This window comes from Entelurus aequoreus, linkage group LG05 (assembly GCF_033978785.1).
Source record: "Entelurus aequoreus isolate RoL-2023_Sb linkage group LG05, RoL_Eaeq_v1.1, whole genome shotgun sequence".
NCBI classification, from domain to species: domain Eukaryota; kingdom Metazoa; phylum Chordata; class Actinopteri; order Syngnathiformes; family Syngnathidae; genus Entelurus; species Entelurus aequoreus.
This window is the reverse complement of record NC_084735.1, coordinates 50,721,704-50,749,259: the sequence shown is the minus strand read 5'-3', so window position 1 is coordinate 50,749,259 and position 27,556 is coordinate 50,721,704. Positions and strand designations below refer to the sequence as shown.

General features: G+C 38.6%; 1 protein-coding gene across 2 annotated transcripts in view; it reads right to left on the bottom strand.

Moving 5' to 3' along the window:
• The window catches only part of capns1a (calpain, small subunit 1 a), a 218,874-nt gene that overhangs the window by 8,136 nt on the left and 183,182 nt on the right, over positions 1-27,556 (bottom strand). Inside the window, exons 1-8 of one of the 2 annotated variants that reach the window (XM_062048326.1) lie at positions 18,830-18,939; positions 12,543-12,596; positions 12,420-12,456; positions 12,241-12,333; positions 10,242-10,299; positions 10,019-10,083; positions 5,554-5,622; positions 3,360-3,438 (exon numbers count right to left, since the gene is read on the bottom strand). In XM_062048326.1, the coding sequence (XP_061904310.1) occupies positions 3,360-3,438; positions 5,554-5,622; positions 10,019-10,083; positions 10,242-10,299; positions 12,241-12,333; positions 12,420-12,456; positions 12,543-12,586 (445 nt within the window). In that variant the 5' untranslated portion in view covers positions 12,587-12,596; positions 18,830-18,939. Of the gene's footprint in view, positions 1-3,359; positions 3,439-5,553; positions 5,623-10,018; positions 10,084-10,241; positions 10,300-12,240; positions 12,334-12,419; positions 12,457-12,542; positions 12,598-18,829; positions 18,940-27,556 lie in introns of those variants that run through there. The other variant, XM_062048327.1, reaches the window with a different exon arrangement.

The window sequence follows — 27,556 nt, the reverse complement described above, 5'->3', positions numbered from 1 at the left end:
TCATGCCTGGATAGGTCTGTGCCGATAACAAACTTTGCTTGACGATATATTGACCTACAAATAATTGCCTTTAAACGATATTATTGCCATTATATTTATGAGACCAAATTAACCATTGATTTAAAGGCCTACTGAAACCCACTACTACCAACCACGCAGTCTGATAGTTTGTATATCAATGATGAAATCTTAACATTGCAACACATGCCAATACAGCCGGGTTAACTTATAAAGTGCAATTTTAAAATTCCCGCCACACTTCCGGTTGAAAAACTCCTTTGGATATGATTTATGCGCGTGACGTCACAAAAGCAACGGAAGTGGTTGGACCCCATCGGACCCGATAGAAAAGCCTCTTGTTTTCTTTGACAAAATTCCACAGTATTCTGAATCTTTTGCAATTTGTTTAATGAACAATGGAGACTGCAAAGAAGAACGTTGTAGGTGGGATCGATCGGTGTCTTAGCGGCTAAGTACAATACTGTAATATCCATGATATTTGCATTAGTGTACTGTCTTTAAGGGTTTGGGGAACGCGCATGCGCGAGTGAGTTGGCGGAGAACTTGAGTGTGTGTGATCGTGACTTTTGGCTAACAGTAGCTCGTGTATGTGTGTGCGTTACTTTTTGAACTACAACCAGTTACCGCTTGTTAATAAAGCGATTGAGCAATTTGTTTAATGGACAATGGAGACTGCAAATAAGAAAGTTGGAGCCGGTGGAGCAGCGGACTACAGCAACACCAGACCAGGAGGTTGTGTTGTGTTTTGAGCAGGATAGCAGACGCACTACGGTGAGTACAGCTTTGGCTTCCAAACATTTGATCGATTGCCCGTACGTGCGTGTCGATATGTGCATGTGACGTACGTAACTTTGGGGAAATATATGTTTCTTGCCGACTCTGGTGGCGGCCGGGGTGTCGTCAAAAGCGTACAACGCCCGCCGCCGCATCTAAGTTAGCTACGCAGCTAGGTTAGCTTCTGTTTTTTTTAGCTTCGCCAAGCTGAATATTATTAATCGTGTATTTACATGTTCATGGTTTTATAGTATTATTGATCTTCTGTCTATCCATCCAGTCAGGGTTTTTTTTAATTTAGTTTCTATCTGCATTTGAGACTGGCGCTATCGTGTTGGCTACGTAGCTAGGTTAGCTTCTGTTTTTTTAGCTTCGCCAAGCGGAATATTATTAATCGTGTATTTACATGTTCATGGTTTAATAGTATTATTGATCTTCTGTCCATCCATCCAGTCAGGGTTTTTTTTAAATTTAGTTTCTATCTGCATTTGAGACTGGCGCTATCGTGTTGGCTACGTTGCTAGGTTAGCTTCTGTTTTTTTAGCTTCGCCAAGCGGAATATTATTAATCGTGTATTTACATGTTCATGGTTTAATAGTATTATTGGTCTTCTGTCTATCCATCCAGTCAGGTTTTTTTTTAATTTAGTTTCTATCTGCATTTGAGACTGCTGCTATCAAGTTGGCTACGTAGCTAGGTTAGCTTCTATTTTTTTAGCTTCGCAAAGCTGAATTATTAATCGTGTATTTACATGTTCAGTCACTGTGAATGTCCATTTCGCGTTCTCGACTATCATTTTCAAGAGGATATAGTATCTATAATGGTTTAAAATACAAATCTGTGATACACAATAGAAAAAGGAGAGAGTGTGGAATCCAATGAGCCAGCTTGTACCTAAGTTACGGTCAGAGCGAAAAAAGATACGTCCATCACTGCCTTTCAAGTCCTTCACTGTAACGTTCCTCATCTACGAATCTTTCATCCTCGCTCAAATTAATGGTGTAATCGTCACTTTTTCGGTCCGAATCTCTCTCACTCCATTGTAAACAACGGGAATTGTGAGCAGCACTACCGCTTGTGACGTCACGCTACTTCCGGTACAGGCAAGGCTTTTTTTTATCAGCGAGCAAAAGTTGCGAACTTTATCGCCGATTTTCTCTACTAAATCCTTTCAGCAAAAATATGGCAATATCGCGAAATGATCAAGTATGACACATAGAATGGATCTGCTATTCCCGTTTAAATAAAAAAAATTCATTTCAGTAGGCCTTTAATGATAATACATAATAATAATAATACATGAATATCCTTTCAAATGCAATAAACTTGTATGTATTGTGTATTTTAACGTTGTAATTGAAATAAAAAGGTTAAATTTTCCAAGTTAAAGACAACTAACAAATAATACAGTATACTTTGTTAGCAAACATTTGCATTTATATAATTAACTAATAATTTATTAATGAATAAACTATCTTAAGGAAGGTGTAAGGGGCTCAAAAATACACAATCATAACAATAAATAAAATACCTAAATAAAGTATTGAGAAACAAAGTTGCCCTTCAATATTGAACATGTAGGCAAAGGCAGAGTTGTACATTGCTTACCTGACAATCAAGTTAGGACCTTCTTAAACAAAAGTTCAAAGTAACAAAATAAACATACAGTTTAAACAAATGTATTAACAGGTCATAGGCAAACATGACAGCACTTTGACAAAATGCTATTAAATGGCCTGTGATGAGGTGGCGACTTGTCCAGGGTGTACGCCGCCTTCCGCCCGAATGCAGCTGAGATAGGCTCCAGCATACCCCGCGACCCAGAAAGGGACAAGCGGTAGAAAATGGATGGATGGATGGCTATTAAATGGCAGCATGTCTTTGCCGAAGTACTGTATGTCTGTGAGCGCACACTATTTTGCACCGTTTTGTTTACACTGACCTGTCACCTGGCTTCTTCACCAAACGCAAAGTGAGTGCAAAGTGAGTATGGACTGTCGAGTGGTTGCATTTTAAGTGGGCGTTGGTGTAGTCACACACATTTAAAGTGAAATATGCCCACACTGGTGCGGTGGCATTTGGTTTTGTGTTAATTTTGTCCATGTTAGCTGCTAAATGCTAACTAGTTGCACTGTTTGATGCTAGCCCGCCGGCGGCCCACATCACTGCACAAAGAGTCAAAAGCACTTAATGAGGACAAGATAATTCACCCTCTTCTTTTCATTCCGCTATGGTACAAACGCACGTAACCGCTAAAAGCGATGAAAAGCGTGAATGCTCTTGAAGAGTGCACATGACGATTTATTGACGCTGGAAAACTTACCAACTTTAATTTTCATTTATCGTCGGTTAATTGACTTATCGAATATCGGCACAGGCCTACCAATTACCAGCGATAAAGGAGGGCTTACTGGAATCAAATTTACCTTATGTTTTAATGGGAAAATTGCTTCAGCTTTCATACCAATACGTTCTAGTCTGATCTTTTGGAACAGATTAATGAAAATTGGCATCAGTCAATTTCCAAAACACGTAAATATCAATATGGCAAAAACTAAACTCACCAGCAGCTCTGAAAGCATCGGGCAGCTCCTGTGCACAAATACAACCAGAGCCGTCTGAATCATGGTCCCTGTATATTCCCTGGAAAAAAAACAAGCATGAGGAAGTTGATTTTGGAAGTATCCAGGTACAGAATTTGGCACATTACTGTATCTTTCCAAGGTGAAAAAACAATAACATAAAATAATATTGTGCTATGGGTGTGGTTTTAGATATATTTAAAATGTTTACAAATTTGTAAAAAGTACCGGTAGTTCTCAATTAAACTAACAGGGATGCTGTGGCTGAATATGATTTTTTAGAATTTAATTAAATATTCCAATATTCCTTCAAACATTGTTTTATTATTAGTATGTTAAAGGGATGGCATGTGTTTCAAAGTATCATGTGACTTTGTGTACATGAAATTAAAACACATTTAATTGTAGTAAAGGGGAACTGCACTGTTTGGGGAATTTTGCCTATCATTCACAATCATTAGGGGGACTACACACATTTTTTTTTTAGCATTTTAAAGACGATTTTAAAAAACGCTTGCAAAATGCGACTAATGGGAGTCACCATTGTAGCCTCTAAAACAACTTTAAAACACCCTATCTGTTGTGTACACACTGCAAGTCTATATATACAGTATAATGTATGTTATGACACGTTCATAACAATATGTAATATGTTCAATATTTACCGTATTTTGGTCATTTAAGCATAACCACAACTTCTTTCTTCAGCGCATTTATTTCCGATTCGATAGCAGCGCACTTCCGACATCCGGCAACAAATGTGTGTTCCTATTCCCAGAACCAAAGCGTGTGTGTGTTTTAATCATGGCAGACTTGGTAACAGACAACTATTTTTGGATAAATGAGGATTCACAACATTATCTTTATGAATCTGAATATACGGAGGATGAACTTATAGAAGCAAGCACTAAAAGAATGTGAAACGTTGGAGCAGACGGAAGCCAAGAGTTAGGTCGGCGTGACTTGACACTGTAAATGTGGAGCTTGGGGCCAAGCTATGCCGATCGAAATGGCGAGATTATCCAAAATGAAAAGAAATACATTTCCAGTTGACCAAACGAACAACTGTCCATCGAGTAAGTCACTATAATATTGATCATGATACATCAAACACGTCCTGCTCGTTATTACAACTACAGTGCATATGCTGTCAAGCTAGCTGTGTACAAACAAAACATGAAATGTGCGCTAATACTTTACAGATACTGTAATATGATTGTTCATGTTTTTCAGTCAGTACACATTGGTGTCCTATCGCATTGTTGTGCATTACAAAAACCAAAGCCATTCAGCTGTTGACGCGGTAGCTAGCTTAAGGCTAATGCCGTAGCATGCTGTCGCAAGGCAATGTGTTACTACTAGGGCTGCAACTAACAACTAATTTGATAATCAATTAATCTCTCGATTATTACTCCGATTAATCGATTAATAATCGGATAAAAGAGACAAACGACATTTCTATCCTTTCCAGTATTTCATTGAAAAAAACCAGCATAATGGCACCATACTTATTTTGATTATTGTTTCTCAGCTGTTTGTAAATGTTGCAGTTTATAAATAAAGGTTTATAAAAAATTTAAAAAAATAAAATAAAATACAAATAAAGTAGCCTCTGCGCATTCGCATAGCCTAGATCCAAGGAATCGATGACTAAATTAATCGCCAACTATTTTTATATTCGATTTTAATTGATTTAATCGATTAGTTGTTGCAGCCCTAGTTACTACGCTAGAAAAAGAGTTCCTCAGTGTTTGTTCTTACAATAACAATGTCGCTACAGCTTGGTTATTATACAAGTTACGAACGTAAATGAGATATTGTTAGCCGTTTTTAGATGCATTTTCAAAGTGATTTAGCTGCATTGCTAGTCACCTAGAACGAGCCGAATATTACAAATTAAAATGCAAAAAAAATACTTTTGTCTTTTTGTCACTCATAAGGACTGTGAACGATAGGCAAAAATTCCCTCAAAAAGTGCTGTTCTCCTTTAAATACTCTACACTGGCACAATGCCATTCTAGAAAGACTAACTCTGCTGCCATTGTTGCTCAACAACAGGGTTCTCTTCTATGACTCACTGGTAAGGGATTAAACATGACCACAGGAATGCAACTGCAGTGCAGTGCAAAATGGAAACACCCATGCGCAACAAATACATCGAGTGCGCTATACTTGCCTGCCATTTTTTGATGTTATTCCAGAGATGTTTGAATTCATGGAAGCCAAGTTTTCCAGTGCTGTCGCTCTACAATAGCATTAAGGGTAACAACTTCAAACAGCGCTAGTCACATTCTCTGCTCTATTTGCCTAAGGCGCATATCAGACCGCATACCTGCCTAAGGCGCATATCAGACCGCATACCTCAACCCTGTCACACTCGACACTAAGCTTTACTTCTTTGCCTATTCAAAGATACTAAAAGGTCAAGGTTACGAAGAGTAATCCCATTTAAAATGGCTACATAAGTGATTGTCAACATAACCAAAATAGAAATTAAAACTAGCCATTAATTGCAGATACACATTTACTAAACATAAGGAGAGTGGGTATAATAAGAGATTTGATAACGTTTACCTTCCTGGATTCTTATGTTTTCACATGGTATTTTATACTCTTTTTTTTTTAACAGAACTGCTATGGGAGTTTTGTTAAATGTTTTTGATGGCCTGCCATACCATCCATTTACACACACACACATATATATATATATATATATATATATATATATATATATATATATATATATATATATATATATATATATATATATATATATATATATATATATATATATATATCAGTGGCGTGCAGTCACTAGAGGCAGGGGAGGCGGGGCCTCACCTGCCATCATGGAAAGCAAAAAAAAAAGTAAAAAGAAAAACAATTAATGAAATTGTTATATGTATCCAGTGATTTTACTAAAGTTATTTTCCATTTAACTTCACCAGTTTTAGATTATTTTTATTTTTATTTTCACATTTGCCGTTCAAATACTGAGAAGAGACGGTGCGGTGATCAGCAGCCAGTTGAGGCACGTCACTGCGTTGTGCCTCAACATAGATTGTGCGCAATGACTCGGCCAACTGCTGGCCTGCTGTGCAGTGAGACCGTATTGCTATATGAATTATATTATACATTTCCATAGTTTAGTTAGCTGAGGTATATAATGTACAGTGTATTTTGTCAACAACTGTATGTGTGTAATGTATTTCTTGTGCTGAGCGATCATAAAACTGGAGGCTCGTCTCATAACCCCGCCTCCTGGTGCCAGGCACCTCCGCCGCAGAACGCACCGCCCGACGGGAGCGCCACACCAACCAAAGCCCACACCCAAACCCTCCACGTGCAAGACCGAATCCACCCAAAAAAAGTCACTTAACAAGAAGCCAAAAAGTGCAAAAACAACAATGCTCGTGCTGGAGGAGCCGTGAACAGGGACACAACATTAGGTACACCTGCAGAATGCACCGCGGATTTCATATTTCATTCATTTACAACTCTTCCAACATGAACACCACTGCTCCCGCACTTATAAGTAAAGGTAAGACCATAATAACGTTTTTTTTTATTAAATGTGCTTTTTTGTGTGCTACAGTTTGTAAGTGTAAAGTTAAAGTTAAGTTAAAGTACCAATGATTGTCACACACACACTAGGTGTGGTGAAATGTGTCCTCTGCATTTGACCCATCCCCTTGTTCACCCCCTGGGAGGTGAGGGGAGCAGTGGGCAGCAGTGGGCAGCAGCGGCACCGTGCCTGGGAATAATTTTTGGTGATTTAACCCCCAATTCCAACCCTTGATGCTGAGTGCCAAGCAGGGAAGAATGCTGGTATGAGCTTTTAAACATAACCCATTAACTGCAGCCAATCAAATAGTGAATAAGATACTCTTTAGGGTTCATATGTTTGTAAACCTGACTGTGATGAAGTCAGTGCCTCACCTGACATGAACCTCACCGCACGCCACTGATATATATATTTATACACACATATATACATACATATATACACACACACATACATACATACATACATACATACATACATACATATATATATATATACACAGTATATACGGTATATATATATATACATATACACACACACACACACATACATACAGTATATATATATATATATATATATACATATATATATATATATATATATATATATATATACTAGAGATGTTGATAAATGCTTTAAAATGTGATATCGGAAATTATCGGTATCAGTTTTTTTATTATCGGCTTTTTTAATTTTTATTAAATCAACATAAAAAACACAAGATACACTTACAATTAGTGCACCAACCCCAAAAAACTCCCTCCCCCATTTACACTCATTCACACAAAAGGGTTGTTTCTTTCTGCTATTAATATTCTGGTTCCTACATTATATATCAATATATATCAATACAGTCTGCAAGGGATACAGTCCATAAGCACACATGATTGTGCGTGCTGCTGGTCCACTAATAGTACTAACCTTTAACAGTTAATTTTGCTCCTTTTCATTAATTACTAGTTTCTATGTAACTGTTTTTATATTGTTTTACTTTCTTTTTTATTCAAGAAATTTTTTTTAATTTATTCATCTTATTTTATTTTATGTTTTAAAAAGGACCTTATCTTCACCATACCTGGTTGTCCAAATTAGGCATAATAATGTGTTAATTCCACAACTGTATATATCGGTATCTGTTGATATCGGTATCGGTAATTAACAAGTTGGACAATATCGGAATATCGGCAAAAAAACATTATCGGGAACATCCCTAATATATACACATACAGTATATACACACACACACACACACACACACACACACACACACACACACACACACACACACACACACACACACACACGTATATATATATACACACACACACATAAATTATATATATATATATATATATTAAAGTTAAAGTACCAATGATTGTCACACACACACTAGGTGTGGTGAAATTCGTCCTCTGCATTTGACCCATCCCCTTGGGGAGCAGTGGGCAGCAGCGGCGCCGCGCCCGGGAATAATTTTGGTGATTTAACCCCCAATTCCAACCCTTGATGCCGAGTGCCAAGCAGGGAGGTAATGGGTCCCATTTTTATAGTCTTTGGTATGACTCGGCTGGGATTTGAACTCCAACCTACCGATCTCAGGGACATATATGTATATATATATATATATGTATATATATATATATATACATATATATATATATATATATATGTATATATATATATATATGTGTATATATATATATATATATATATATATATATATATATATATATATATATATATATATATATATATATATATATATACACACACACACATACACATATATACACACACACACATTTATACACACATATTTACACATACATACATATATATATATATATATATATATATATATATATATATATATATATATATATATATATATATATATATATATATATATATATATATATATATATATATATATATATATATATACACACACAGGTATATACACACACACACATTTATAAATGTATATATATATCTGTGTGTGTATGTATATATATGTATATATATATATATATATATATATATATATATATATATATATATATATATATATATATATATATCTGTGTGTGTATGTATATATATATATATATATATATATATATATATATATATATATATATATATATTTTTTTTTTATTTTTTTTTTACACATTAATAATTTTTTGTTGCTTTGTTATCCCTTGCACATGTTTCATGTTCCTTTTGTCTATTCTTTCCTTATGGTAGTTTTGTTTCAATTTTTCTATGTACATATTTTGAAAAAATGTATAGAGACATGTTTACTTCTGTTCTGAGTTCCGATAGTTTGAATTTAATGTTACATATTGTTGTTCAAATAAAGCTGGGAAAAAAAAGAACTGTGATAGGCCAGTTTATTATGACAATTTATGGGGTTCACACAGCCCACCTTCGTGAACTTCTCTTCCTATATTTCAAAGCAATGAGTACTTTAAAAGTGACCGTTGTTTCAAAATGATTACTTCCAGCTCTAATTTTAAAATCAGTGTCACTACCGCTACTACACACAGGAAAATGTGTGGAAGAAAATTGCTAGTGGGTCCTACCTGCACGTACCGAAACAAAGATTGTGGTTGACTAAAAAGAGGCTTGCTTTGTTCATGTCATTCTACTGTCGAATAAACATGCTCAGGTGCTCAGATTGATGCACAGAGTGAGACATCTTGTATGCAGTTTGAAAGCCAGAGACGAAGACGTAGCAATTATTGATGACGGCAAAGTTATTGAGGTAATTTTCATTTAGCGTTTCATTTATTGACTCATTGACTATCAGCCCAGGCCTACAATTGTATTGCATTTCTTAATGCCTCTGGACAACAAATGTAATGCTTTTCAATGCCATTTAAGGCCTTAATTTTCACAGAATCCATTTAATGACTTCTAATGCTTTTTAAAGACCCGCGGAAACCCTGTTCATAGAAAATCACCCCTTTGGGTTCAAAATATTGTGTCGACAAAAGCGTGAACGAATCAAACGGGTTCTACATTAACAATCTGTGGAACACAACAAATAAGCCCGCTAACGATAGAAAGATACATCCATGACTGCCACCATGCTCCTGCAAGACTCAATTGTAAAACCATCCGTCTTGAGGTCTCCATCTGAAACAGAGAGATTGTAAATTGAATTTTTCCTCTGTGTAATATTATACTATACAAGTTTGCTTTACAACAGACAGAGTAAAAGATGAGTGTGGCAGGAGACAAAACGAAAAAGTGTAACAATGCGTGCAAGACTGTACAAGACAATGTGAACTCACGTTTGCCAATGATTTTGTTTAGAATGTTCATCAGTTCAGTTGGGCTCACTTCCATGTCCTGTCAAAAAATAAAACAAACATTGTGCCTGTGTGCATGCAGTGTTCAATGTAAACTGAAGGTAAGAGAATTATAAACATTTGGGAGCCAAGGTCCTCTTTGCACTTGCAGTTGTGTGTTATCGTCAACAAAAAAGGTCACAAGGTAAATAATCCTTGTCTGCACTAATCACTCACAAAACCAGTTTGGGCTGCAAATTAAGTAAAGGCTGGCACACCTGTTTTAATGTCCTGGATGCAGTCTCTTTAAAGCAGTCAAGGGTGAGTCACCAATCGATTCGTTTGTACACACCAACAAAATGGAAAGCTGGCCTTTTGTTATTTATTTGCCATAATGGAGATTATTATTATGAATTTAGGGGAGCAACTCCACACTGTGTACGGAGACATATAATGAGCTGCTAGCTTGTCAGCCGGGTGACAAAAATAAATACAATATTAGCAAAAAGCGATCAACGTTTGTGATCAGCACTGAAAGGCATTAATCAGCAATGACCATCACATACTTTTTCAAGGAAATCGGCTGATACTGATCGGTGTGAGATCGATCGGCACAGCTCTACTAATAAAATATATAAAAGCATTAAGATAAGGCGAGATTGCCCTTACTGTGCTGTTGGTAAGGATGTATCGATAAACGGTAATAGGTATAACTCCCCACGGTTAGTATTACTGTATTGAATTAAAATTCGCAAAAAACTGATAACTATACTGATAAACTTAAGTACTGACTAGCGTTAGCTTGCTAGCTAGCTTAAATGCTAACATGAACATAAGAGACATTAACATCTTTCCCCATTAGAAAAGGTCACACCCCAATCTAAACCTGTCCAAACATATTACTGTCTGAACAACTAGGATAGAATATTCACATCGAACATAAATGCTGCGATGTCTTAGCACAAAGTGATCAATCTATACTTGACAGTGTCGAGTTGACACAGAAAGAGGTGTCTTCAACAGGTTGGTTGCTAAAACTTTATTACGGACATGTACAATATACAGTTTCAAGATGGTAAATCACATATTTTTCATTTCTCTTCACAACATGCCCGAAAAGGAGTAGGAAGAAGCAAAGCTTATTTGATCATACTCCTTTACAGGAAGTGAACTTGTGTGTTGTCACATTAACCGGAAGCAAAGCAAAGTGACTTAAACTAATTTGCATTCATTAAAAACAATTTTAAAATGTTTACAACTTAAAATGGAAGAAGATAAACATATTTGAACACTCAAATAAAAATAATATGGTTCTTATTAGGCTTAATCAAAATGTTATGTTTTTTTCTGCCAAGAAAGTAGTCTTTTTTTTATTTTCCATCCATCCATTTTCTACCATTTTATTTTTTTAAATAAAACTTGATTAGAAGATTTCAGTATGTGTATAATTACTTTTTGAGCACATTTAACAAGGCCGCGATAATAATGATAACCGTGAAAATTTTGGTCACAATAACCGTGGTATGTAATTTTGATGTCGTTACATCCCTAGGTGCGTTACAGTGTTGATTGTGTGGGACATGTTAACTGTTTCAGAGTAAGACTGAAAAAAAACTTATGATTTCTCAAAAACCTGTGCATGGCTACTGTAGGAAAAAATACTCAGTACCATAATGGCAAAGATGTAAACAGCAGGAACCGGACCGAAAAGCTAAGGGGTTATTGTGCAAGTAATGTCTTAAAGCACCGGTACGGTTTTCAAAGTACCGATTTTGCATCACTACCAGAATGTCAACATTATTCAACCCGGCCTTGAATTTGGTTTATTTAACATTTAAAAGCGTAATAGCCACTTAAACATATTTTCCAGCTTGACTTAACATCTTTATATATACTGCAATACAAGTCTCAGAACTGTGCAGCCTTAATTGATACAGTAAATAAGAGTAGAGTAGATATGAGTACAGTGAAACAAATGGATAGTAATCGGTAAAACACTCACATCTCCAGCCAACTGCTGGAAAACTCTGCGGAACTGTTTCTCCTCATCACTCTCATGCTGCTCGGCATATGCAAGAGGTCTGCGGGGCGGAGGCTGCAACATGATATGCATTAACATCATCTGAAGTAACGGTGCAGCAATTTGCAGAATGAGTTCAAAATGAAATGGGTGTCACTCACAGGATCAGAGGGAATAAACTGGGCTGGGTCGATGTTCCTGCAATGATCAAATCAAAGTGAGAAGCTGACACTTCAAACTGCATGTTTTGTCTTTTGAATTAGTTTATATTTGCAGGTTATTACCCGATGACATTAATCAGGCCACCAATTAACTTTCTGGCAAACATCTTCAGTCAGCTGTGAAACACAAACGCAGAAACCATATGTTAATGTCATGCATATGAAGTAAAATAGTAAACAATACGTTTAAATTGTGATCATGTGATTTTGGCCAGTTCAATGTTTCAAAGTACAAAATATACACAAATGTGTTACCTCCCAGCCTAAAGTTTGAGTTAGTAAAAGTTAGTAAAGTTGGGGTGTCCCAAAACAGCTTATTCACTGATATTGGAGCCTTATATGTTGGCTAATACCGGTATTGATCCGATAGGGTTGCACAATTAATCAAATTTTAATCGTGATCAAGATTTTGTCCGCAACAATTAAATGAGTATGATTGCCGGCGATATTAACATTTAAAGGCCTACTGAAACCCACTACTACCGACCACGCAGTCTGATAGTTTATATATCAATGATGAAATCTTAACATTATAACACATGCCAATACGGCCGGGTTAACTTATAAAGTGACATTTTAAATTTGCCGCTAAACTTCCGGTTCGAAACGCCTCTGAGGATGACGTATGCGTGTGACGTAGCCCGGCGAACACGGGTATGCCTTCCACATTGAAGCCGATACGAAAAAGCTCTGTTTTCATTTCATAATTCCACAGTATTCTGGACATCTGTGTTCGTGAATCTGTTTCAATCATGTTCATTGCATTATGGAGAAGGAAGCCGAGCAAGCAAAGAAGAAAGTTGTCGGTGCGAAATGGACGTATTTTTCGAACGTAGTCAGCCACAACAGTACACAGCCGGCGCTTCTTTGTTTACATTCCCGAAAGATGCAGTCAAGATGGAAGAACTCGGATAACAGAGACTCTAACCAGGAGGACTTTTGATTTGGATACACAGACGCCTGTAGAGAACTGGGACAACACAGACTCTTACCAGGATTACTTTGATTTGGATGACAAAGACGCAGACGTGCTACTGTGAGTATGCAGCTTTGGCTTTTTTTTGCGTATGTACGTAACTTTTTTAAAATATATAAGCTTTATGAACCTTGGGTTAGGTGAACGGTCTTTTGGGCTGAGTGATTGTGTGTGTTGATCATGTGTTTGAATTGTATTGGCGTGTTCTTAGGAGCTAGCAGAGGAGCTAGGAGCTAGCATAACACGTACCGTACCGTACGTGCGCGTCACGTACGTAACTTTTTAAAAATATATAAGCTTTATGAACCTTGGGTTAGGTGAACGGTCTTTTGGGCTGAGTGATTGTGTGTGTTGATCATGTGTTTGAATTGTATTGGCGTGTTCTTAGGAGCTAGCAGAGGAGCTAGGAGCTAGCATAACACGTACCGTACCGTACGTGCGCGTCACGTACGTAACTTTTTAAAAATATATAAGCTTTATGAACCTTGGGTTAGGTGAACGGTCTTTTGGGCTGAGTGATTGTGTGTGTTGATCAGGTGTTTGAATTGTATTGGCGTGTTCTATGGAGCTAGGAGCTAGCAGAGGAGCTAGGAGCTAGCATAACAAACACGCAGGTGTTATTATGCAGGATTAATTTGTGGCATATTAAATATAAGCCTGGTTGTGTTGTGGCTAATAGAGTATATATATGTCTTGTGTTTATTTACTGTTGTAGTCATTCCCAGCTGAATATCAGGTACCGTGAGTATGCAGCCTTGGCTGCTAAACATTCGATAACTTGACCGTATGTGCGCGTCACGTACGTAACTTTTTAAAAATATATAAGCTTTATGAACCTTGGGTTAGGTAAACGGTCTTTTGGGCTGAGTGATTGTGTGTGTTGATCAGGTGTTTGAATTGTATTGGCGTGTTCTATGGAGCTAGGAGCTAGCAGAGGAGCTAGGAGCTAGCATAACAAACACGCAGGTGTTTTTATGCAGGATTAATTTGTGGCATATTAAATATAAGCCTGGTTGTGTTGTGGCTAATAGAGTATATATATGTCTTGTGTTTATTTACTGTTGTAGTCATTCCCAGCTGAATATCAGGTCACCCCCGGCTCTCACAGCATCTTCCCTATCTGAATAGCTTCAACTCCCCACTAGTCCTTCACTTGCACTTTACTCATCCACAAATCTTTCATCCTCGCTCAAATTAATGGGGAAATTGTCGCTTTCTCGGTCCGAATCTCTCTCACTTCATGCGGCCATCATTGTAAACAATAGGGAACTTTGCGTATATGTTCAACTGACTACGTCACGCTACTTCCGGTAGGTGCAAGCCTTTTTTTTATCAGATACCAAAAGTTGCAATCTTTATCGTCGTTGTTCTATACTAAATCCTTTCAGCAAAAATATGGCAATATCGCGAAATGATCAAGTATGACACATAGAATAGATCTGCTATCCCCGTTTAAATAAAAAAAATTCATTTCAGTAGGCCTTTAATAAGCAGGCTCCACTTCATATCAATTAAAGAACTTTCACAACCAACAGTCAGCCAACCACCAGGGGGCAACCGAAAGACAGTGGACGCATGTGAGCGAATAAGAGTGAGTGAGAGGGTGACGGCCACCTGTAGTTCGCGAAAATATTCCGAAAAATAAATGCATGATTACATTGGTGCCCTTCTCTCCCGTAAAGTGACCCACATTTTAACCCCAAAACACGCCCGCACGCCTCATCGTTCTCTAGGAATCCTGCCGCTTGTTCCCGCAAACCCGGAAAGTATAAACCAAGATGCCCGGCAAATCTGCATTGGTGTGCACATTTGAACACATTTTTGAGTTGTGACGACAGGTTAAGCATTAAAAACACTTCCCTTCTTTCCTCAACCGCCATTGTTTGCCTGCGACATGAAGCTAATAATCCAAAGAGTTAAGGTTGCTCACAGAGCCGTCCGCCCGCCACCGGCGCAAAGACCCGACATACAGACTACTGGAACGTCAACTGTGCATCGAGGGACCCCATATCCATCCACCTCTCAAAGACACGCATAAATAATGAACGTAATACTGTTTTATTTGGCAAATACATATCCTATACTACTGTGAGCAGTACAGTGTGTTCATTGGAGTATGTGCGTTTTGTGCATAATCTTGTTTTTTCTCTCACTTGTTTGCACTTTATGATGGCACTCTGCAATGACATATTTATTTTGAGTTAGCTCTTTTTCTTTTGTAAATTCTATTTTATAACCGAAATAAATAATATGTTAAGTTTCATAAATAATATGTTAAGTTTCATTTTGAAATGAAAGCCCAGTTCACATACAGGTTTTTTTAAATACAAAGTTCAATAAAAATATGTTTTACAAATAAATAATCGTGATTTCAATATTGATAAAAATAATCTTGATTTTTATTTTGGCCAGAATCATGCAGCCCTATGATCTGATATGATACTCTTACATACTTTTATTATATTGTAGTGTGGAATGTTAGAAATGGCTTGATCGAGTAAAATTAAAGAGGATAGGTATACAAAACACTAACCTATTTATTATGAACCATCTAGAATGGACTTATGACATTTTTACATTGTGGGGGAGTGGTAATTCTTTTATGGCGACACCTAGTGGCCACAATAATTCATTAAAGTTAAGATCATGATGTAATAAGCGGAATGATGCGGACACGTGTTACTGGATACTTTCTAATATGCTCCTCCTGCCTTGGAAACTTTGCATCTGAAAGTAATATGCAGCCATAATTATATGATATTATATTGACAAATGTGCTGTTTTAGACTGTAATTGAGAACACCAATTAGCTATGTTTAGCTTGTGTGCTGTTGTGTGCTTAGCTGTTGTGTAGCTGCTAGTTCATAGTAGCCTACCATGTTTACCTTTTGTAAATGATGTGACTTAAATACACGAAAGACCAACCTTGTGTGCTTATTGGAGTACATTAAGATGTTAACTGGCTGTCCAGCTTTGCACAAGTAAACACTACAGTACTGCTTGTATCGGAGATTTTACATGCGAGCCGATATAACGGGATACAGTACTTATGTGTTATGCTGATGGTGAACCAATATCCAATAATATCAATATTGAATTGGGACATCCTAAGTTAAGATTCAATTTTAGTGTGGCTGGAAATGACACAATTAAGTGACAAAAGGTTGAAAGACGTTACCTTGGACAAATTCCTGGGCCATATTTGCAAGTCATTGTTATTTTATGTTTTCAAAATTAGTCATAGACCTGTCGATTTTGAGGAAACGCAACTTTATGCTCAATTCAAACATCCCACAAAAACATATTTAAATCAAAATGTTGGTCACGGTAGGCTAAAATGAAGGCAACTTCCATATCGTAGCTTTGAGTTACAGCGATATACTGTAGTACTATGACATAAAACATTTTTTGTACAATATCACTTTCTGTTGTTTATATAATAATGTTAATGTTTGGGCTGTGGCTAATGTAACTGCAGCATTTTTACGTTACATGAAATAATTTTACAGCGAGAGCCGGTGGGAGTTTTGATGTCAACAATGTACTGCTACTAGAACAGATAGAGAGCATAAAAGGAAGCTAAACCAGTTCATTTCAGTTTCTAATTCAGTTTCTTTTGAACACGCATACAGTACAATGTAATGCATCAAACAGTTCCAGTTGTTTCATTACAGCACGTCCCAAAAGGTGTAGGAAGAAGCAGAGCTTATTGAATCCTACCCCTTTTCATACCATCGCAAATGTATCCAATTTCCTTGTTCTCAGTGAACAAATAACTAATATACTATAGTAAGCAAACAAATATTAAATACATAAATAATATTTGTCTCAATAATAAAACATTTAAAAAAGGGTTCAAGATGTTCATCATAATTCTTGTTATGTGTACTTTGTGAACACTTGTAGTTTGAACAGTCTCATAAACTGAATCATATTGGTGCTTTTTTAAATGTATTTGGTTAATCCATTCCATAATTTAATTCCACGTACAGATATGCTAAAGGTTTTTAAGTGTTGTATGAGCATACAAATGTTTTAAATTAGATTTTCTTCTAAGGTTTCTCCTCTTTTGTTGAGAAGAATTGTTGTACATTCTTGGGCAGCAGGTTATAGTTTGCTTTATACATAATTTTAGCTATTTGCAAATGCACCAAATTGTTGAATTTCAACAATTGTGATTTAATAAATAAAGGGTTTGTATGTTCTCTATATGCCAACAAAACAACAAGATGAATTGGTATCAAAAAAGTGAGAAGAGAAGCTCCTATGTTTCGCTTTGGTTTGGATTAAAAAACGCACACCAACCAAACACCATTAGTCTGCAAAACCTACTGCCAAAGAGCAGCTGCTAGCAATATGGACGCGTCTGTCCTAGTCTATGAATTCAAGACACGTCACGAACAGTACAGAGACAGTGTTAAAATGTGACAAAGGTACTGACATTTCCATTATTTTACTACTGTTACCCCAGGTGGCCCTTGGCAACGGCCTAGTACCTGACTGCCCCCTAGCCAGGGATACAGTGGAGACCTCAACGGCGGAGCAGGCGGAAGACAGTAGATTTAAGAACTACCACAACGGCTGCGATGGCGGTAGAAGGCACCAGTGTCCCCGCGTAAAACAAAGCCACGCACAGGCATCCTCCATAAAGGGATACACCCCTACCAGGAGGATCGTCATACTCGTTCAAGTGACCGCTGATGACAAATATTAAAGTAGTTTGAATTTATTTTGATAATATGAATTATATTATCAAAACAAATTCAAACTACTTTCAAAAATTGTGCCAAGAGCCAATCGAAAACAAGCTGCGAGCCACAAACGGCCGGCGGGCCGCACTTTGTCACCACTACATTTCAATCCTGCATGACACGCCCATTATAATATTAAAATATATCTTGGATGAGGGAAACGCGGCCACACCCATGAATACAAAGACGGAACAATTGTTTAAAGTTTGCGTAGTTGCGTAACTTGTTTACGGCCCCCAAAAGCTCTCAAACCGGGCAACAGTAAGTTTTTAAACATGTGTATCACATTACAAAACGTTACCAGGATGTAAACGTGTGTCCTGGGTCGCCAAGTTGTCACTAATATTGTGTTGTCTAGTTTAATAAAATTAACTCGATGGCGAAACACACGACGTGGGTCGTGATGACACATTATAAAGATATTTCCGTTGAAGAGTGTTGTTATAGAGGACGGAGCTTACGTACAGCAGCGACGTTCGTAGCTAATTTTAGCTAACACAAAGCTAATAAGATAGCTAACTGGCCGGGGGCGCAACCTTGTCGGTTGAATCGGACTAACGCTTTTACTTAGCTAACTTCTCTAGTTCTCTATTGCTTGTTAGTGATCAAACGTATAGATTTACCGTGTCAGGCGTCACGGAAGTAGTGAGCTGGACAGTCCGCAGTTTGGCAAGTATTGAGTCAGCTGCAACTGCTATCCGTCAACACGCCCACAAATACTGCTAGCACACGGCGGGGCTGGGCGATACTACAATTCTCCTATCGACCCGATACCAAATAAGTGCAGGTATCACATATACCGATACTTTTTACTTTGCACTGTCGATCATTTATTACAATCAGAATGGAACGCAGGGAAAGACAATGACGTAAAAAGTACAAAGAAAGAAGAGCTTACAACGTATTAGGACAACGGATGAAAATTAGCTATTGTGCTAATAACTCCAGCATATTTACATTGTTGCTCTATGATGTTGATGAATATGCATTGTCCTAATTCAAATAAATAAATAAATACATATTAAATTTGTTGTAGTGTTTAATGGTATTATGACTCATTAGGGTAGAGCAGGGGTGGCAAACTCATTTTAGATCAGGGGCCACATGGATTAAAATCTACACCCAAGTGGGCCGGACTGGTAAAATCATGGCACGATAACTTAACCCTTGTGTGGTGTTCGGGTCTGTGGGACCCGTTTTCGATTTTTATTAAAAGAAAAATTATACAATTAATTAATTTTTCAAACTGAGACTCACTGGCTTTGGCTCATTTTCTGTGAAGAACATATCAGAATACATATTTAATGAACACACACCATACACCCCCCCTACACATTTCTATTACATATAAGATGTCCGGGGTCCACTGGACCCGGGGCTAATAGAAGTGTGGAAATTGATGTTTTGTGTACCACACGCCCACACACACACACACACACACACACACACACACACACACACACACACACACAGCAGGCCTAGACGGGGAGGACAGAGTGTAGGTACACAGAACATCAGAGGGTCAAATGTGCGACAAAATGAGCGCAGACAGTGTTGACAAACAATGTTGCAACCCTGTGTGGGAACCGCAGGTGCAGAAACACAAAAGAAGAATCCCTGTGGGATGCAGAAACTGGCAGATAAGTTTCCATGCAACGTTCATATTGTTGTTACTCAGCCAGCGTTTGTGGGTCTTAGACTTAGACTTACTTTTTATTGTCGTTCAAATTTGAACTTTACAGTACAGATAAGAATGAAATTTCGTTGCATTAGCTGGTTGGCAGTGCAGGATAAAAAACCAATAAGGTGCAGATATAAATAAATAAATTACTGTAAAGATAAATATATTGCACTTTTGCATATGCATCCACGTTTATGGATGTATGTTATATTGTCTTTATATTCCAGCGAGTTCATCCATTTTGGGGGGGAATTGAGGGGATTATTATGATGCGTTCAAGAGTCTTACGGCCTGAGGGAAGAAGCTGTTACAGAACCTGGAGGTTCTGCTACGGAGGCTGCGGACCTCTTTCTAGAGTCCAGCAGTGAAAACAGTCCTTGGTGGGGTTGGGAGGAGTCTCTGCAGATTTTCTGAGCCCTGGTCAGGCAGCAGCTTTTTGCGATCTCCTGGATAGGAGGAAGAGGAGTCCTGATGATCTTTTCCGCTGTTCTCACCACTCTCTGGAGAGACTTCCAGTCTGAGGCATTGCAGGCTCCAGTCCAGACAGAGATGCTGTTGGTCAGCAGGTGGTCTCTATAGTGCCTCTGTAGAATATGGTGAGAATGGGGGGAGGGAGCTGTGCTCTTTTCATCCGACGCAAAAAGTGCATGCGCTGCTGAGCTCTTTTTACAAGAGCTCCGGTGTGTAGGGACCAGGTCATTGTCAGTTATCTGCACCCCCAGGAACTTGGTGCTGCTTACTATCTCCACGCTGTGCCGTTGATGAAGAGTGGAGCGTGGCTGGACTGGTGCTTCCTGAAGTCGACAATGATCTCCTTGGTCTTGTCGACGTTCAGGACCAGGTTGTTGGTTCTTCACCAGTCAACCAGATGTTTCACCTCCTCCCTGTAGTCCATGTCGTTGTTGTCACGGATGAGGCCCACTACTGTTGTGTACTTCACAATGTGGTTAGTAGTGGACCTGGTGCAGCAGTCATGAGTCATCAACGTGAACAGCAGCGGACTCAGGACGCAGCCTTGGGGGGAGCCGGTGCTCAGGGAGATGGCACTGGAGGTGTTGTTGCCCACTCTCACAGACTGGGGTCTGTCTGTGAGGAAGTCAAGCAGCCAGTTGCATAGGGGGGTACTGAATCCAAGGGGGGCCAGTTTGATCACCAAGTGCTGCGGGATGATGGTGTTGAATGCAGAGTTGAAGTCCAGAAACAACATCCGCACGTGTGTGTCCTTTCCTGCCAGATGTGCTAAGCTCAGGTGGAGTGCAGAGGAAATGGCATCCTCTGTGGAGCGGTTAGGGCGATAAGCAAACTGGTATGGGTCGAATGTGGGGGGAAGTCTGGAGACAATATATTCCTTTACCAGCCTCTCGAAGCACTTCATTACGGATGTTTTTTGGGATAAGTCAGTATTTTAACAAAAAAGTGTTTGATTGTGAGGCATTAAAAGCCACAAAATGCAACGGGTCCATCAGACCCACGAACACTGGCTGAGTAACAACAATATGAACACCACACAAGGGTTAAATATAAAGACAACTTCAGATTGTTTTGTATGGAGTTAAATTACTGTTAAAAGTCCACACACACAGGACTTTTGGCAGTAATTTAACTCCATAGTTTTCTTTGTTTAAAAATAGAACAAGCACATTCTGAAAATGTACACATCATAATGTTGTTGTTTTATTTTTTTACACTTACACGTTGCGGTTAATATTATTCTATCTTTATTTGTCGTTATTTATACTGAATAAATGATGTGATAATGTTCATCAGTCAACTAATTGGTGTTAATTTTCAATCTATCAAGATAAGTCTAGTAGGCTAGACTATTGTAATGGTCTCCTTGCAGGTCTTCCCAAAAAAACTGTCAGGCAGCTACAGCTTGTTCAGAACGCTGCTGCTAGAGTTCTAACAAAGACCAAAAAATGTGAGCACATTACACCAATTCTTAAATCCTTACATTGGCTCCCTGTACATCAGAGAATAGATTTCAAAATCCTCCTGCTCACATATAAATCACTACATGGTCTAGGGCCCAAGTATATCACTGATATGCTCCCACTATATACGCCCTCTAGATCACTAAGATCTTCTGAGACCAATCTGTTAGCGGTTCCAAGAGTAAACTCAAATCAAGGGAGATCATCATTCAGTCACTATGCAACAAATAGCTGGAATAAACTTCCTGAAGATGTCAGACTCTCCCCAACTCTCACTACTTTTAAAACTAGACTGAAGACTTTTATGTTCACCTTAGCTTTCAGCTAAATCTTTTAATCTTTTAACTTTTAACGTCTGCACTGTTCTTATTTTTATTGTCTGCATTTTAATTTTGCTTTTATTTTCTTTCATTTCACTTTGTTGTCTGTGAAGCACTTTGAGTCTGCCTTGTGTATGAAAAGCGCTATATAAATAAAGTTGCCTTGCCTTGCCTAAAAAAAAATTTATCAAAATCAAATTACAGGATGTTATTTATGTATACGATTGTAGCTGAGATAGGCTCCAGCGCCCCCCGCAACCCCGAAGGGAATAAGCGGTAGAAGATGGATGGATGGATGTAGCATAATCTACAAAGATACAAATAATTGCTATTGCGACATCTAGTGGACACATTTAGAACAGCTGTTTCTTTCATTCAAAAATTTCGGCTCATTTTTATACTTGGCAAACTCATCCCGCGGACCGGATAAAAGCAGTTCGCGGGCCGGATCGTATGTTTGACACCCCTGGGGTAGAGCGTTGCAAACCTTTTCCACCAAGGGGCATACTTTACTGAAAAGTCAAAGCATCTGAGGGCCATTTTTGTATTTGTTATTTTGTAAAAAAAAACAGACATATGTATTTAAAGACACACATTTGTGTCAGCTTTGTGTCATTGGTGACAAACTATATGATAACTATCAAAATGTCATCTTTTTCTCATAACATTACTTTTTTTTTTTCATAATTTCTTTAAAGTTTTCTATGTTTTTCACTTTTTTGTTGTTGTTTTTTTGTGTGATTTTATTTCGACAATATTCTGCGTGCCACATTTTGGACAGGGTCACAGCCTGTTGAGCTGGAGCCAATCCTAGCTGACTGGGGGCCAGTTTATCACAGGACATATAATATATAAACATAACACTATCAAAATGAGCAATATCAACAACTTGACAAAAACATACATTTGTGGCAATAAACTTAGAATATAACTAAAAAATATGGATCTTGTTACGTTAGTGTTGATGGCACCGCTGTCAATATTTGGAACAATCCGCCCATCCCCTATTGTTGTTGTTTCATTAATTTGATTGTCGTATTTCGATCAGTTTTCACATAATAACATTTGTCTTATCAAACTATGTGAACAATGATATTAAAAAAGACAGTAAAGCCTCCAGCAATATAGGTGCGGATCCAGACTATGTTGAGGTAGAGGGGTACAGGGAGGGTACAACCAATAAATTAGGGAGGCCACCTAAAAACGACGGCAAGTGCCTTCTATATATGTACAGTATAGTGCATATGGAAAGTATTTAAAACACTTGAATTTTTCCACATTTTGTTATGTTACGTACTTACTCCAAAATGGAATACATTTATTTTTGTCCTCGTAATTCTACAGACAATACCCCATAATTGTTTTTAGACATTTTAGCTAATTTGTTAAAAATAAAAGATCAGATGAACATAAGTATTCCCAGCCATTTTCTACTGCTTGTCTTTCTCAGGGTCGCGGGGGTGTTCGAGCCTATCCCAGCTGCACTCGGGCAGAATGTGGAGTACACCCTGGACAAGTTGCCACCTCTTCGCAGGGCCAACACAGATAGATAGACAACATTCACACTCACATTCACACGCTAGAGCCAATTTAGTGTTGCCAATCAACCTATCCCCAGGTGCATGTCTTTGGAGGTGGGACGAAACCGGAGTACCCGGAGGGAACCCCCGCAGTCACGGGGAGAACATGCAAACTCCACACAGAAAGACCCAGAGCCCGGCGATCAAACCCAACCCTTCGTATTGTGAGGCACAGGTACCGCGCTGCCCTGTTGATGCACCTTTGGCAGCAATTATAGTCTCAAGTTTTTTTTAATACGATGCCACAAGCTTGGCACACCTATCTTTGGGCAGTTTTGCCATTTCTCTTTACCCATTCCTCTTTGCTGCACCTCTCAATGGTCACAGTCAGAACCACATCATTCCTCTGTGTAAAGAGGAGAACCTTCCAGAAGGACAAGCATCTCTGCAGCAATCCACCAATCAGACCTGTTTAGTAGAGTGGCCAGACGGAAGCCATTTCTTAGTAAAATGTTTGCCGAAATGCACCTGAAAGGCTCTCAGACCATGAGAAACAAAATGCCAGACATCATGTTTGGAGAAAACCCGCACCGCTTATCACCAGGCCAATAACATCCCTACAGTGAAGCATGGTGGTGGCAGGATCATGCTGTGTCGATATTGTTAAGCCGCAGGAACTGTGAGACTAGTCAAGATAGAGAGAAAGATGAATGCAGCAATGTACAGAGACATCCTGGATGTAAACCAACACTTCTCATCCAACTTGAGGGAGCTTGAGAGGTGCAGCAAAGAAGAATGGGTAAAGAGAAATGGCGAAACTGCCCAAAGATAGGTGTGCCAAGCTTGTGGCATCGTATTCAAGAGACTTGAGGCTATAATTCCTCCCAAAGGTACATCAACAAAGTATTGAGCAAAGGCTGTGAATAATTATGTACCGCGACCCCAAAAGGGACGAACGGTAGAAAATGGATGGATGGATGATTTTTTGTAGTTTTTTTATTTTTAGTAAATTTGCTGAATTAAAAAAAAAAATCATATTGTCATTATGGGGTATTGTGGAACCGTATTCAAAAATACTTGAAGTTGTAATTGCTGCCAAAAGTGCATCAAAAGCAATCATTTTCAGCTATTCCTCTTTATTTTTGGTAAATTTGCAAAATGAAAAAAATCAAATCAAATCAAATTGTCATTATGGGGTCTTGTGTATACAATTGAGGACAACAATTAATTTATTCCATTTTGGAATAAGGCTGTAACAAAATACAATGTGGAAAGAGTGAAGCGCCGTGGATATTTTCCGGATGCACCGTAGACCAATAGGTGCTAATAATTACCGCTCATAAATCATACAGAAAACAATGATGTCTTTATCACACGTCTAAAATGCCAACTTCATTTTTGTAGCCAACAACTGTTAATGTGAAAAAGTTAAACATTTTCAAAATGCATGAAAGGGAGACCACCTGGCTGTTTTTATTTTTAGGGTTTGTCCATGAAAAGTGACAGGGAGTGTTTCACAGTGTGGTAAATGTTGTATATAAGAGGCGTGACGATCGAGTATCTTTTAGAAGTCTTTATTCACTGTCTAAAACCTACAGCCATGTGATGCAAACACCTACTCAAGTCTCGTTTTTGCGACAGCCGTAATCCAGCTCTTCTACGGTTACCTGTAAGGTTTATAAACCTATTACATCACATCCCCCTTTTTATGCATCTTTTTTTCTTCATTAACTATGCATGAGGATCAAGTTAGCTTATTCCTTAAAAGTGTGCCCAACTGCTTAAACATTTTTCTCTTTTAACAAATACCCAAATAAGTATGCCATCCATCCATCCATTTTCGGTTGGGGACATCTCTGCGCTGCTGACCAGTCTCTGCTCGGGATGGTTTCCTGATGGCCCCACTATGGACTGGACTCTCACTGTTGTGTTGGATCCACTGTGGACTGGACTTTCGCTGATGTGTTGGATCCACTATGGACTGGACTTTCACAATATTATGTCAGACCCACTCGACATCCATTGCTTTCGGTCTCCCCTATGGGGGGGGGGGGGGGGGGTTTACCCACATATGCGGTCCTCTCCAAGGTTTCTCATAGTCATTCACATCGACGTCCCACTGGGGTGAGTTTTCCTTGCCCTTATGTGGGCTCTGTACCGAGGATGTCGTTGTGGCTTGTGCAGCCTTTTGAGACACTTGTGATTTAGGGCTATATAAATAAACATTGATTGATTGATTGATTGATTTTCTATCGCTTGTCCCTGAAACTATTACAAACTGCTAGTGTAAATAAAACAAATTATGACAATGTTAGTACAAACATCTGTCACCACAACACTCAAACAAACAAACACTATACCTTTGTTTTGTGTGACTACTCACCCTCTCTGTATTTAGCAGGTATTCTAACTTGTCTACCACATCTGGTGTTATTTGAGAATGTTTCAGATTACCCACCAGTGTTTGTACTAACTATGTGCGGATCACTGGTGGCAGGAAATAATTTTTCTTTTGTTTTCCGCAGATATTTTGTTTTTCTCCTGTACAGTCTTTCGTCTGGTTTACGGACAACAAACGATCTCGGCTGCTCATGTTCCATAATGACCACTGCTGGCTGCCACATCTCTCCTCTTTGCATCCTTACATTTTCAACTGCCTCCAGGTCAGAGAGTTTCCTAGTTTGCCGGTCAAATTACAAGTTTTTGCTTCTCTTGCTTCTTATCTGACTTTGTACACAAACAGCTCCCTCTAGTGTAAGCAGTGAGGTGGAGGTTGGGAGATTTCCTTTCAGCTGTCAAGATGGTGGCACAAGGGTTAGTGCTTGTGCCTTACAATACAAAGGTCCTGGGTTCAATCCTCGGGCTCGGGGTCTTTCTGTGTGGAGTTTGCATGTTCTCCTCGTCACTGCGTGGGTTCCCTCCGGGTACTCCGGCTTCCTCCCACCTCCAAAGACATGCACCTGGGGATGGGTTGATTGGCAACACTAAATTGGCCCTAGTGTGTGAATGTGAGTGTGAATGTTATCTGTCTATCTGTGTTGGCCCTGTGATGAAGTGGCGACTTGTCCAGGGTGTACCCCGCCTACCGCCCGAATGCAGCCGAGATTGGCTCCAGCACCCCCTGCAACCCCAAAAAGGGACAAGCGGTAGAAAATGGATGGATGGATGTCGTCCCATCAGCAGCTGTGCCGTTGATAATCCCACACCTTCCAGTGGTGTGTTGCGATACTCCAGTAGTGAAATGTAGGAGTTGCCGTTACTCTCTGACTTTTTTCAGTAGATTTTTGATTGTCTGTACAGTCCTTTTCTGCTTGACCATTTGGCTGAGTGTGACCAGTGCTAGATATGTTATGTTTGAATTTCACGTTTCCTGCATAGTCCTTGAACTCAGCACTGGCATACTGAGGACCATTATCTGAGATGACCACATCAGGAACGCCATGCCTTGCAAACATTGATTTCAGAGTGACAGGTCGCGTCTCTAAATTTTGCAATTTCTGGGAATTTAGAGAAATAATACACACAGTAGCAACTAAGATCCTTTAAAATGAAAGAGATCGGTAAGAGATCAATACTGCACTTTTTTCATTTGGCCAACCCTCCAGCGTAATGTCTTTCAGCAACTGCATTTCTGGGACTGCTTCTGAGCTTCTGCAGTTTTTCTTCTGATATGGGTAGCTGAAGTCTGAACATATTCACTTCTAAATCCTTCTCCAACAGATCTTCTTTCTGCTCATTGAGGAATGGTCGACTCAATGCATCTGCAATATGAAGTTCTTTAACGGGCCAATAGGTGACTTTAAGACTGTATCTTTGTAGTTTAAGTAGCATCCTCTGAAGCCTCGTGGGAGCCTGGTGTAAGGGTTATTAAAAATACTTTGTGGTCACCCTCAAA